Source organism: Haliotis rufescens, unplaced genomic scaffold, assembly GCF_023055435.1.
Source record: "Haliotis rufescens isolate VD_foot unplaced genomic scaffold, xgHalRufe1.0.p SCAF_10, whole genome shotgun sequence".
NCBI classification, from domain to species: Eukaryota; Metazoa; Mollusca; class Gastropoda; order Lepetellida; family Haliotidae; genus Haliotis; species Haliotis rufescens.
Window position 1 is genome coordinate 31,654,057 of NW_025963780.1, and position 15,167 is coordinate 31,669,223.

Sequence of the window (15,167 nt, forward strand, 5' to 3'; positions counted from 1 at the left end):
CTGGAATATTGCTGCCACAGCTCCTGTCACTACAGGGACCAGCTTCTACAGCTCCTGTCACTACAGGGACCAGCTTCTACAGCTCCTGTCACTGCAGGGACCAGCTGCCACAGCTCCTGTCACTACAGGGACCAGCTGCCACAGCTCCTGTCACTACAGGGACCAGCTGCCACAGCTCCTGTCACTACAGGGACCAGTTCCTACAGCTGCCACAGCTCCTGTCACTACAGGGACCAGCTTCTACAGCTGCCACAGCTCCTGTCACTACAGGGACCAGCTGCCACAGCTCCTGTCACTACAGGTACCAGCTGCCACAGCTCCTGTCACTACAGGGACCAGCTTCTACAGCTGCCACAGCTCCGGTCACTAGAGGGACCAATTAATTGGAGAGAACCCTTTCTTCTGCAGAGCAGTATTGGTTGCAGAGAAACACTTACAACCTGTGAACCGGGTGAAACTCAGTGGGGAGGGGTGGGCATTTTTAATGATAGTGTGCTTTTTATCATTGATAAGTTTGCCCTTCTTCTGTGCAAAGTTTCCCCAGAGGATGAAAACGACAAACGGGCACTGGTCACTGATGATCTTGATGACCTGGTCAGTCAGCGTCTGCCAGCCGTAGCCCTTGTGGGAGTTGGGAGTGTGTGCCCTGCAAAGAGAAGAGGTCATGTCACAAACAGAAGTAGCCAAGCCAGATAAACAGGTCCTCAATCCCCATGAACAGAAATCGGTGGATATTCATGTAATACACACTGGTAACCCATGAAGATCCAGGGTAGAATAGGTCTTCAGCAACCACAATCTCATTAAAATCAGATCTTAGTTCTCGCTACCGCTAAACAGAGATCTGAGGACATCCCAGTACCGGTCACGTCAGACTGACCTTGCGCGAACTTTGACCGACCAATCAGAAGGCAGCTTTCTCGTCCTTTTATGGCACTAAGTTCAAATTGGCGACTACCCTTCAAAACATATTTTGACACATTCTCGATTACAAATTTGAAACCTGACCAAAAGAACATTCTGGAATGGCTAATAGATGGGCTAGATTGTATGGATTCAGTCGTTTAGCCCGTAACTATCGTTCGGAATAAAGTTTTCGAGGTTGCATGATTAGAAATCACATTCCGACTGTCACTTTCATAATCTGGTAAGCGACGCTCTGATTGGTCGGATGAAAGGTCGTTCTGACGTGACACCTAATGGGACGTCTTCAGATCTTTGTTTAGCGGTAGCGAGAACTAAGATCTGACTTAAATGAGATTGTTAGCAACCAATGCTTGCGGTTAGGGCTTGGGCAAGCCCAAATTTACTACCCGGGTACAAACACCCCTATTACCCGACCCTACCCGGTTACCCACTGTAGATCTCAAGAGACACAAAATGTTTTGGAAATATTTTTACCACAGCACTTGCAAAACGTATTCAGATACATGTATTAAACAATCTGGTCATGCATACACTGAAGTTGACCAAAGTTATATCTCTATTCAACCATATGAACTGTCAGAAGGAATGGGTGCATGGTCAGAAAGAAATGCGAACATGAGTGACTTGTAGTGTAACCATAGAGTTCTAGATAACTTTTGTCATCAAACAATATATCATGTGACTAACCATGGGTCCGGGTAGTCGTACTCAGTACCCACCCGACCCGGGTACCCGAGTTACCCGAGTTACCCGCCCCAGCCCTACTTGCCGTAAATGGCAAAATATGATGGTCGTAAGAGACGACTAACAGGATCGGGTGGTCAGGCTCGCTGACTTGGTTGATGCATGTCATCGATCCTAATTGCGTGGATCGATGCTCATGATGTCAGTCACTGGATTGTCTGGTCCAGACTCGATTATTTACAGACTGCCGTCATAAAGCTGGAATATTGCTGAGTGCAGCGTTAATCAACAACAAACAAACAAACAAGCCTAATCAGCAGATGGTGAAAAATCATCTGGATGCTGTTGTACAAAGCGATCTTAGTGCTGAGGTGATCGTAACTCCCATACCTTTACATAGACTTATGACAATCGTAGCGCTAAGGTTGTTTTGTACAACAATGCCCACATGGTGACATCAACAGTCATTGTGGCCTCCAGACGCCATTGTAATCCTTTTGATGCTCACTTACAATTATGATTCTGAGGCTTGATGGGCATGTTATCGTTTGTCATCATATAGAAAAATGTAAGGTTATGTATTGCAGAGCACATGGCCTGCGACATGCTGTATGGTAAACTACAAAAGTGCAACTGGCTACTGGTTAACAGTGAAACTAGGACTGATTCCAGTCTAACAAAAACTAAAATGAACTTGACATTCTAAGCATAATACTTTTGTTGTAAGAAATGAAACTGAAGGTTGTAACCTAACCATAATGAATACAGGTAACACAATCTAACACAGGGTTTCATTCCATTTACTACTACAATGCTGTAAATGGTGAAATATGCTTGCCGTAAGAGATCGGGTGGTCAGGCTCGCTGACTTGGTTGATACATGTCATCGATCCCAATTGCGTGGATCGATGCTCATGATATCAATCACTGGATTGTCTTGATAACAATCACTCGATTATTTACAGACCGCCGTCAAAAAGCTGGAATATTGCTGAGTCAGGCGTTAAACAACAAACAAACAAAAAACTACTTTGACAGTAGCATTGCAAAGTGGTGTAATTTTTGCAATAATGGTACTATTGCAATAGTAAAACACAGTGCCACAGCACTGTAGCTCACCTGTTTCACCCCATTACATCACTCAAACCTTATGAGACAAAACTTACTCGACTGTGAGCGTAGCATTGAGGAGAAACACCCCTTGTGTTGCCCACTTCACCAGACTTCCACTATCAGGGGTCTTGAAGCCTGGGATATCTGTTGTCAACTCCTTGTAGATGTTCTTCAGAGACGGAGGAACGGCCAGTCCATCAGGCACCGAGAATGCCAACCCTTCTGCCTGAAACGGACACCACCTTGGTTTCAAAGGGGACAAAAACTTCAACATTTGCACCATATGCCTGTTTGCTACACAGTTACCTCCCTTAGACTACTGATTTACTGTAAAGTGTTGGCTTCCATAATCTATTGCTAATCGCCTATCAGGGCCAATTGTCTGTTGGCTTCCCTTATTAAGTTTCCACCTTTTGTTATCTTATAACTTTTGTTGTTCTAACATGTTTTGTTTGTTTGTTGTTTAACTCCGCACTCAGCAATATTCCTGCTATATGACGGCGGTCTATAAATAATCGAGTCTGGAACAGACAATCCAGCGATTGACACCATGAGCATCGATCCACACTATTAGGATCAATTACATGCATCAACCAAGTCAGCGAATCTGACCACTTGATCCCGTAAGTCGCCTCTTACGACAAGCATAGTCACCTTCTACAGCAAGCATGGGTTGTTGTAGACCTATTCTATCCCCGGATCTTCACGGGTCTGATTAGTAAATAAGAAATCAAACAGATCAACAGACCATTCCAGCGGTAGAAACTAACAGTTTTACTCTACTAGTCCTTATAATGATAACATATAGCAAAACCCTCAAAAACAGCCAATCTCTACAAGTCCTTATGATACCTTAGCTATTGGACAGTTTGGCAAGGACTACAGGACTAATGCCAACGCTGCATTCAGGGGTCTATTCTAATATGTACATATATATGCTCTCTGCCTCATATCATTCATTCACCTGATAAAGAGTGAGTGAGTTAGTGAGTTGGGCTTAACGCAGCTTTAAACAGTATTCCAGTTATATCATGGCGTGTCAGCTTAATGTGGGAGGAAAGCCTGAAGTGATGCAGGTCTCAGACGTTTACCACTTCGGTGAAACCCACGAGCACGGGTATGGTGCTGACAAACCTAGAAACATAATCGGGGCGAACCGGGATTCGAACCCACAATCATAGGTTTCTGGCATGCCCAAGGGACGCAACTCTGCACAGCGAACTGCGGCGCCTTAGACAACTGGGCCACCTGTGCCCCCCACCTGATAAAGAAGTAAGCGTATACTCCAAAACGTTGGGTTCCTCATAATACAGAAGCTGACATCCATACATTCTCTTCCTTGCTGATGTAGTCTCATTACATGGAGGTATTTAACCCAGGACCTTCTGCATCACAATGGAACTCTTTATCCATCAGGTTATCCCAACACCCCCAATAACTCCCTGAGGGGGCACGGGTTGCCCAGTCGTCTGAGCCTTCAAAATTCACTGTGCAGAGTTACGTCCCTTGAGCACGCCAGAATCCTATGATTTGGGGTTGGAATCCGGGTTCGCTACGATTATGTTTCTGGGTATCCCATACACATGGGTTTCACCGAAGTTTCCACCCACATTAAGCTGACACGCCGTGAAATGTAGCAGGGCGTGGAGTCATCCCACAGATGACATCCTTACCTTGTCAGCTTGCTGACAGGGTTAACCTCTTTGGTCATGTGGACAAGGCATCCGACCTCTGATCAGAAGGTCCGTGGTTCGAATCCCATCACAGGGCGAGGAAATTTTATGGCCGCTACATTGGCGCCCAATGTGGGGCTGAGCATGTTCATATTAAAGTTGAGCAAAATAAGTCTCAGTACCCTACTATGCAGCCCGGAATGTGCCTTCTGTTGACGGGGGAGTATGTAGCAGGGCGTGGAGTCATCCCACAAATGACATCCTTACCTTGTCAGCTTGCTGACGGGGTTAACCTCTTTGGTCAGATGGACAAGGCGTCCGACCTCTGATCAGAAGGTCCATGGTTTGAATCCCATCACGGGACACGGAAATTTGGAACAACTGGAATACTGTTAAAAGTGGCGTTAAACCCACAATAACTCCCTGAGATTCTCACCTGCCCATCATCGTGGTAGGGATCTTGTCCAAGAATCACGACCCTCACCTGCCAAAAATACCACACACAGCATTTAGTAGTGTTAAAGGAAATCAGTGAAATCTGCCATTCCTCAAAGTACTTTTTCTTTCACAAAGAATCAACTGTTCAAGCATATCATTAAATCAGAAACTCTAGCATATATTTTTTTAACAATCTTAAAACAAACCATACAATAAATAAGACATGTACTGGTGTGGACAGAGTTATTATACATTTTGTACAATGCTGTGTCTCCTGCAAGTCCCGATTTTTATAGTTTCAGGAAATGAAGATATTTCTGGGCCCATAATATATATATATAAGATGGCTACGAGATAAACATGTTCTCGCAACTTAATGAAGTCGTAAATTGGACGATGATATTTACAGATTATCATATCTCTCCCAGTTTTGTAAGCGATCGTTCTACACTGCCCAGCTACATCCACAGGATGAAGATCCGGGATAGACTAGGTCTTCAGCAATCCATGCTTGCCTTAAACGGTGACTATGCTTGTTGTAAGAGGCGACTAACAGGATCCGGTAGTCAGGCTTGCGGACTTGGTTGATGCATGTCATCAATCCCAATCATGTGGATCGATGCTCATGATGTCAATCACTGGTTTGTCTGGTCCAGACTTGATTATTTACAGGCCACCATCATATAGCTGGAATATTGCTGAGTGCGGTGTTAAACAAAAAACAAACTTTCATGAAACAATTACCTTGTCAATCGGGGTCAGGTTAAAAGCATTAAAAATCTTTTCTTTTGGAGGAAAGATTTGCTTTGTTCCTAAATAGTCTTGCTCCAGTTTATCCTGGAGATCTTCAAAATATTTCTCTGTGAACACTCCCTGTAAAGCTTTTGCCCAGGTGCTTTCCGTTATAAGGGCTTTCAGGTCAAACGTCGATGACTTGCTTGCTTTCACGACTGCCACTTTAACAGGAGCTGTAAAAACACAATCAAATGAGAAAAACAATATCAGGGACTGATGATAATAAAATTTCACATGTCTTCAATTTTTCAATATTTTCATGTTATTACAGTGGTAAACTTAAGAAGTAATTTCCTGTAAATTCTTGAATATAGCCTGCCTTGAATAATGTATATTCTTTTTAAAATACAATCTCCCTTTCTAAACTCTCAAGTTCGGCAGGTATTGAGTGAGTGGACATAGCTCTTAACGTCACATCAACAATCTTGTCGCTATTCACGGTAATAATAAAAATAATAACTACAGATTTATATAGCGCTGGTATCCAGTTCGAAGAACTGCTCAAAAGCGCTTCATTTGAGTCTACACAAAAAAGAGACATTACACAGCTAGGAAAACACAAAGCCTCAATACTCCAAGAAAGATTTGGTGAAAAGATAGGTTTTGAGTCTTGATCGGCACAAAGTAGGACTGTCAATGTTCCTGATATCCAATGGCAGCCTATTCCATAGCTCAGGGGCAACTTTGGCGAAACTCCGACCTCCAAAAGTCGCCATTCTAACACTAGGCACAGAAAGTAGGGTCTGGCAGCTTGTTCTGACTGATTAACATCATGAGCATCGATCTACGCATTTGGAATATGATGACATGCATCAACCAAGTCAGTGAGCCTGACCACCCGATCCCCTTAGTCACCTTTTACAACAGGCATAATCACCTCTTTCAACAACCATGGATTGCCAAAGACCTGTTTTCTGACCTTCAGGGGTATTTTACTCTAGGCATAAAAAACAGTCGTCTGTTAATCAGTTGCCTATCCACCCTTGTCACAGCATTCATGACTGTCTGGTTTTGTTGACATCCTGTTTGCAGGGTAGGGCCTGCACTTCATTAGCTGTCAAACTGTGGTGTAACATGGCCTATCCCATTATTGTTTTGAGGAGAGATGAGGAATTCCGTTCAAAGTTGTGAAACAAGGGAGACTCAGAGACATTGGAGTGAGTGAGTGAGTTTGGTTTAATGCCGCTTTTAACAGTATTCAAGTTATATCGCGGCATGTCAGCTTAATGTTGGAGGAAAGCCCGAAGTTATGCAGGTCTCAGACCGTTTACCACTTCAGTGAAACCCTAGAGCACGGGTATGGTGCTCACAAACCTAGAAACATAATCGGGGCGAACCGGGATTCGAACCCACAATCATAGGTTTCTGGCTATGCCTTAGGGACGCAACTCTGCACAGCGAATCGCGGCGCCTTAGACGACTGGGCCACCTGTGCCCCCCAGAGACATTGGAAACAATACTGAACCATACAACCTCTCTGAACATATGTATGCCTGCCTAATAAAACCCACATGAACCTTTAAAATATATAAACACTTGACAATTATTCAAGGATTTACGGTACTGGCAGTTAGTGTTGAAAGCTGACATTCAGAAAAACAAACTGATTTATGGGACTGGTTATTTAAAAAATGAATTTATTATTTTTTTTATTTGAAAAATACAACTGTCATTTTTCATGGCCTCCCTCCATTTAGTCGTGATAATATTAAATAATAATATTAAACCACAGATGATGGACTAAGAACATCAGTGTACCGCAAGCCCCCCCCCCCCACACAGACCAGTACATCCGATACAACTCTTGCCACCATCCCCAGATAAAACAAGCCATCATCGCCACCCTCACCCGACATGCAAAATCCATTTGTCACCCTGATGCCCTCAGCAGTGAACTGGACCATCTCAAGGAAACCTTCCCTTCCCTCAACAGCTATCCTGCCCACCTAGTCTCCAAAACCATCCCCAAAACCTTCAAGAACTCCGACCCCGGGCCCAAGCACCAGCTCCATCGCCCATCAGAATCACCTTACCCTATCAAGGCCCTGTCACTCACCAGATTTCCGCCTCATCAAGAACAAAGCCAACATAGATGTCACCTTCTCTAGCAGCAAGTCCATCAAGACCCATCTACAAGCCAATGGCAGAGGCACAAGCAGCACAATTCCCAACCCCCGGGGATGTATATACCAGATCCCCAGCAACTGTGGCCACCAGAACATTGGAGAAGCCCTTAGCCCCCTCAACACAAGACTCAAAGAACATCGGACCTCCGTTAAGAAACTCGACCTGAAATCTGCTATTTCCGAACACATCCTGAAGAACCAAAACCATTACATCATGTGGGAAGCCACCAAAGTCCTATCTTACAACAACAACTGTGACAAAGAAAACTACAAGAAGCCATTGACACCAGGAGACACCAGCCAGCCATGAACCGTGACCAGGGAACCTATCTGCCTAGTGCTTGGGACTTATTGCTTTGATCTTTGTCAGTGCTAAATACCTAGCTGGCATCAATTTGCCCTTTGCTATGTCCATTCTTTCACCTATCAGTGCTAATTACTCCTCAGTGCTAATTGCCCAGTGTCCATTGCCTATTACTTATCTATGATAACTTAAGTACTGGCTTCCATACCTTCAGAGCCAATTACTGTAAAGGGTTGGCTTCCATTGTCTATTGCTAATCACCTATCAGCTCCAATCATCTGTTGACTTCCCTTGTTAGTTTCTACCCTTTGTTATTTTCCACCTTTGTTATCTTATTACTTTTGTTGTTCTTACATGTACATATATATATGCTCTCTGCCTCATATCACATATAACTAAATAAACAATATACCACAGGCATCTTCTTAGACTTCTCTAAAGCTTTCGACATGGTATGGCACGATGGGCTAATACAAAAACTTAAAAAAATAGGACTCAAAGGTCAGATAATAAACTACATCCAGGACTTCCTAAACAATCGTAAAATAACCGTGGGTATAGACCAAACTCTATCGGACCAATGTCCCCTAGAAAATGGTACTCCACAGGGCAGTATCCTCAGCCCCACCCTCTTCAATATAATGATAAACGATCTATTCGAGGGCCTATCCCCTAAAGTAAACACATAAAAATTCGCGGATGATGGAGCCATCTGGATCCGCACTAAAAGCATGAACATGGTCCAAAATTTACTCCAAAAATCTCTTAATAAAATACAACAATGGGCTGACAAATGGGGCTTCTCCCTTAACTCAGAAAAAACAACAGGAATAGTATTCAAACATAAAAACATGAAACCCGCCTCCCCAATCCTCCAGCTAAACGATCAAACAATCAAATTTCAAAAACAAACCAAGTTCTTAGGACTTATTTTCGATGAACATCTCACCTGGGATGCTCACATCCAAAACCTAACAACTAAATGCAGTAAAGACCTAAACACCCTAAGATGCCTAACTGGCTCTAACTGGGGAGCATCCAAAGATACCCTCCTCTCTCTCTACATATCACTAATTAGATCAAAACTAGACTACGGCTGCGCCATATACAACACCCTTAACAACTCTCTATCTAAAAAACTTGACTCAATACAATATCAGGCTCTCAAACTAATTACACGCACCCAACATGGCACCTCCTACACCTCACTTCAGGCCTTAACAGGAGAAATGCCACTAAGTCTACGCAGGGAACAGCTAAGCTTAAATTTCTGGGCCGCGTCCCAATCAAACCCTCTCATCCAAAACTTAATAAACCAAAACATCAGCCCCAAAAACCAAGCTCTAGCTCGTAAACACCCCTTACTTACCCCAATATCCCAAAGAATAACAAACTACCTAAATGAACACCAAATTAAAAATCTTAAACAAAACTGCAAACAATCAAATATCTTCACCCCTAAACTTAAAATACCCAAAATAGACACAACACTAGCTAGCCAAATAAATAAACAAACCGACCCAAACATAGCTAAAACTACCACACTAGCATACATACACGAAAAATTGGCCAAATTGGTGTCACATTTACACGGACGGATCCTCAGATCCGACCTCCAAACACACAGGTTTCGGAGTCCATACCACACAACCAACTAAAACCACACAATCCTTCCGACTCCCAAACAACCAATCAATATTCACGGCAGAACTAATGGGCATGGCCTCAGCCCTCCATAATCAAGAATAAAAAAAACCACAAAAAAATCCTAATACTTACCGACTCCCTAAGTGGACTGCAAGCCCTCCAAAACAAAAATACCAAAAACCGACCTAAATTAATAATTCAAATACTTAAAAGCTCCAACGACCTAACTAAGGCAGGCAAACAAATAACCTTCTTGTGGATACCCGCCCACGTAGGAATATACGGTAATGAAAACGCCGATAAAGTAGCTAAACTATCCCTCAAAATCCCAGAAATAAGCTTAAACTTACCCATCTCAAAATCAGAAAATAAAAGTGTAAACAAGCAAAAAATCACACAAAAATGGCATAACCTATATCTAAACTCAAATAGCCAAATCAAAAAAGTGCTCAGCAAACCACTAACCAAACCAAAAATTCTCCATCCATCCAAAAAAATCGACAGAGTAATCACTAAACTCCAAACAGGACACACCAACCTAAATAACCACCTAAAAAAATTTAAAAAACACACTACAGGTAACTGCCCACACTGCAAACAACCAGAAACCCCAGAACACGCACTCATCCACTGCACACACTACCTAACACATCGAACCGCATTACAAACCACCCTCAATCTAAACAAGGCTCTAACTCTAGAAGCAATACTAAACCCACAAAATAAACTAGAAAACTACAAGGCCTTAGGCGTATTCTTAATAAAAACGGAACTAATAAAACGCATCTAAAAACACAATAACCTACCAAATCAAAATCACATAAACAAACAAACATCCACCATACCCAGCTCCCTTAGTTCTCCTCCCCAATCCCATCGGCATCTATTCCAAATCTCAAAATTCCCAAATTCTATAAAAGCAACCCCTAAAACCCCCCTCTTGGGTTGCACAGACCACCTTCGCCCCTTTCGGAAACACATTAAATGGCCTGGCCGGGCCCGTGTGCGAAATACGCATCAGTCGGAAAGCGCACGTTAAATCTCCAAAGTAAGTAAGTAAGCATATCATTCATTCACCTGATGAAGGAGTAAGTATATACTCCGAAATGTTATGTTCCTCATAATAAAGAAGTTGACATCCATATATTTTCTTCCTTATTGTATTTTGGTCATGAAAATAACTCAGCATCAGTGTTCAAGTCCAAGAGTCCAAGACTGGTTTGTTTTGTTTGCTTGTTGATAAAATGCCGTACTCAGCAATATTCCAGCTATATGACTGCAGTCTGTAAATAATCGAGCCTGGACCAGACAGACCAGTGACTGGTCTCATGAGCATCGATCCTATTAGTCACCTGGTAGAAGATCACTTTTGAGGACAAGTGAAAATGAAAAATGAATTAATAACCCTGTCTATATAACTTAAATACTAAAATGTGCATTCAAGGATGCATGAGTTCAGGGTTAACTGTTGCAGGGTTCTTACAGATCTTTGGACCCAATGTCAAGCACTTTTCAAGGAAGAACATTTGTGTTCAAGGACCAATTCTGGCCATCAACAATAGCACACAAGCAGGTCATGTTCAGCACTTTAAACTGAGTTTTAGCAATAAAATCTTAACACCAGCTCAAAATAATGGACCCTACTTTCTATCCTGCCTCCATCACCCGAGGCAAAGGAGCTAAGTAACTGTAAAGGTCCAGCATCGGCCCCAAGCTCTCTATACTATTGCTGCCACCAGTCAAAACTCCCCGCAATAATATATGACCACAACCATGCTTGGAGTTGAACATGCAGCTGATTGACCGTTATGTTTACAAACAAGTGACGACTGTTGTGATGCCGAATACACTTACCCCTGCTAAATTACTTTCTTTGTTTGTCAATTTGAATTTCTATTTCATTGAAACTATCATGTAATTGATATACTAAGAATGTAAGGGAGAAGTTGGTCGATTTTCCGTTAGTCTGCAATCTCGAACCCATCTAATTATACAAACAACAAATTAAATTCATCTGAAAAACATTGTCAGACGTAAACCTTTTCAAAACGAACTATGATGGCTCTCCCAAACACATATACAAAAATATGAACGTGACTACACTTGGGATTAGAGGACAAATTTCAAGATTCCTGCAATGGCCACGCCCACACTGGTGGCAGCGATTTTACCAAGAGTGTAACGAAGGTGTCACTAACTGGGAAGGAGCATGCATCTGCCCGAGGCAAGGGAGTTAACTCACTGTTAAGTCCAGTTCCACGCTGGCCAAACTAGGCTGGAATTCTGGAATTACATTTTGGCTGGACAAACAAGTCTATGCATAGTCCAATCAAAATCACGAAATGAAGTAGTCATTTGGTTCTTAAACAACATGGATTTCAAAGCCATTTTGTTTGAAGCAGATGCAAGTGATATGAGAGATGGAATCTGATTGGTCAATAGGAGGCACATAAAAGGGAAATAGCCACTGGTGGTGCTATGACTGAGCCTGGAAATGCCAGCCTAGTTAGGCAAGGGTGGAAACTGGACTTTTATAGTCAGTTAACAACCTTGCCTCGGGAAGATGTGCTGCTTGTGTACTAGGCTGGGGTTGACATTCCATTCATGACTTAGTTTTGTTATCATGAAGAGCGAGGACGCTCACAACAAAGTGATAAGGGACAGGTCATGCAGAATCTGTGTCTGTGTCTGTGCCTGCTTGTACTAGTCTGGAGTGTGGTGTGTCCTTGTGACTTTGTTCAAAATATGCATCTGTTCACAGCAGTAAAAATGGGTACCCGGTAGGATGAGATGCTAATGTGAGTGTTAACCTTCTAGCACCTGACAAGGCAGAGGTGTATACTCCCCAGAAAGCTGAGAATGAAAATCGAGTGCACACTGTTCTTTTCACTGGAGTAATAATGTTAGCACTTTGTGCAAATTCTGTGTGTAAGGAGAGGCGCAATACAAGTAGGCCTACACACATCATAATTATTATTAATTTCATTAAAGACTCAATGCCTACTGATAATGAGTCTAATTGCTCCAAGTCCTGTGATGGGATCTAAACCATGGACTTTCTGATCTGAGGTCAGATGCCTTTTCCACATGACCTTAGAGGTTAAACCTGTCACCAGGGCCAAGTTCCTCAAAGCCATCTTAGCGCTACGATGATCGTAAACCTATGTTAAAGTATGGGATCATCTTAGTGCTTAGATCGCTTTGAGGAACGAAGCCCTGGCTGATAAAGTGAGGATGTCATCTGTGGAATGACTCCATCCTCTGGGCCCGTTCCACAAAACTATCTTAGCGCTAAGGTGATTGTAACTCCTATACTTTAATACTAGCTTACGATAGTCATAGTCGTAGCGCTAAGATCACTTTGCGGAACGGTGCCCTGGTATTAATTATACTCCACATCAACAGGGAACGACAGGCCCCATAATAGGATATATTGCAATTTATTTTGTTCAAATTTGATGTGAAAGTCCTCAGAAACACAATGTGTGCCAATGTAAGTACCATACAATTTCCAAATCCCACAATGAGATTCAAACCATTCTGACTCCTCCTGATCCATAATGTTTGTTGGTTTTTTTATTTGTTGTTTAACACTGCACTCAAGAATATTCCATTTATATGACGCTGGTCTCTAAATAATCGAGTCAGGACCAGACAATCAAGTGATTGACATCATGAGAATCGATCCACGCAATTGGGATCGATGACATACATCAACCAAGTCAGCGAGCCTGACCACCCAATCCCGTTAGTCGCCTCTTACGATAAACATAGTCGCCTTTTACGGCAAGCATGGCCCTGCATCTTCACGGGTCTTGATGAATCAACGTCCATCTACATTCCTATCCAACACAGATCATACAAAGGCTACATGACTCAGTTCACCATCAGCTTTGTAAAATCCCTTGTCTAGAAGTGGAAAAAATAACACGCGAAAAAGGACTGCTTATTATGAAAAATACGGTAGAGCGTTCTTGTTCCACATTTTCTTAAATTTAAATGTGTTATTCGAATGCAACCACACATCCATTTTGATCACGAAACGAGCATAATTTAACAAATAATATCGATATATACGTAGGTCTTGTCACGACTTGTTACAAGCAATCTGAACCATCGACCACTCGACATTTCACTTGCAATCAATTCAATATCATGGCAGCATCGTGCAATACCTTTTTTATCTTCCGCGCTTGTTTTGGTCTTAGCACCTTTCCCTTTAGCACGCTTCTTTGCCTTCGGTTGACCTGCCAATGGACGAGAACTTTTGCGTTTGCGTGGCATCGTTCAATCGTAGTGTGTAATGCTGGTTCTACAACAACACAACGGCGTCCTCGAGTGCGGAAGTAACCTCGATTGGAGTTTTCGTTCAAGTTGGTGGAAGCGCGAGTAAAATCCTCATTTGGGCAGTTCTTGCCCGCTGAAATGTTGCATTTCCGTGTGGAGAAATTGTTGTACGTAGAGGTGTTTTTTTTCTTTATTGCTTACTTCTGCATAGATCTTATCTATTTGGCCATCGAAACAGTGTTATTAGAACATCGAAACAAAGTGATTAGGATATCGAAACAATGTATTTATAACATCGAAACATTGTGCTTAGAAAATGGAAACAATGTGATTAGAACATCGAAACATTGTGTTTAGAGCATCGAAACAATGTCATTAGGACATTGATATTCCCTTTTCAAAAGTTTCCACGATATATGGCTTTCCGTGTGCAAGCTACACCGCTGTTAACAGTATATTCCAGTTATGTCATGGAGTGTGTGAGGAAAGCCCAAAGTGATGCAAGCCTCAGATGTTTACCACTTTGGGGAAGCCCACGAGCAGGGGTGTGGTACTGACAGACTTAGAAACATAATCGGTGTGATTTGTTTGTTTGTTTGTTTGTTTGTTTAACGCCGCACTCAACATATTCTAACTATACGACGGTGGTCTGTAAATAATTGAGTCTGGACCAGACAACCCAGTGATTGATATCATGAGCATCGATCCACGTAATTGGGAAACGATTATGTGCATCAGCCAAAAGGTTTGCTGAAGATCAATTTTAACCCGGATCTTCACGGGGTACCCGATTCGATCGCTTTTTACTTCCAGTGGGGTGCTGGGGGTACATTCTACCTCGGCACCCCACGGGGCAACTTTACAAAGTAAAAGTCAATTGGCTGATGAACCCTCTTTAAAACAACGCCGTATTGTCTCCATAGTATATTACTAATTACGTTCCAATCCCTCCAACCCTGCTTATGACTCCGTTTTCAATCCCCTCTTTGAAGAACTGTTTCAGAAGAAACCAAAGCTGGTTCCTCCACTTGGAAATCGGCTCAAATCTCATATTAATGCTGCAAATCTAGATCTGGATCATCTTTCCTTACCGACTCTTGTCTTCTCCTCCCTGGCAGTTGGTGAGGACGGAAGTAGACATTTCCCCCACACGTTTTATAAAATCTGACACCA

The 15,167-nt window shown here is 42.5% G+C and overlaps 1 protein-coding gene across 1 annotated transcript; it reads right to left on the reverse strand.

Moving 5' to 3' along the window:
- Nucleotides 1–336: 336 nt before the first annotated feature.
- LOC124115876 (uracil-DNA glycosylase-like) lies at nt 337–14,073 on the reverse strand. The gene is made up of 5 exons (XM_048389523.1): nt 13,883–14,073; nt 5,580–5,803; nt 4,834–4,881; nt 2,778–2,950; nt 337–646 (listed from the first exon to the last, which is right to left on the reverse strand). Exons 1-5 carry the CDS (start codon nt 13,989–13,991, stop codon nt 367–369), a joined length of 834 nt encoding a protein of 277 aa, XP_048245480.1. The 5' UTR covers nt 13,992–14,073; the 3' UTR covers nt 337–366.
- Nucleotides 14,074–15,167: the final 1,094 nt, after the last annotated feature.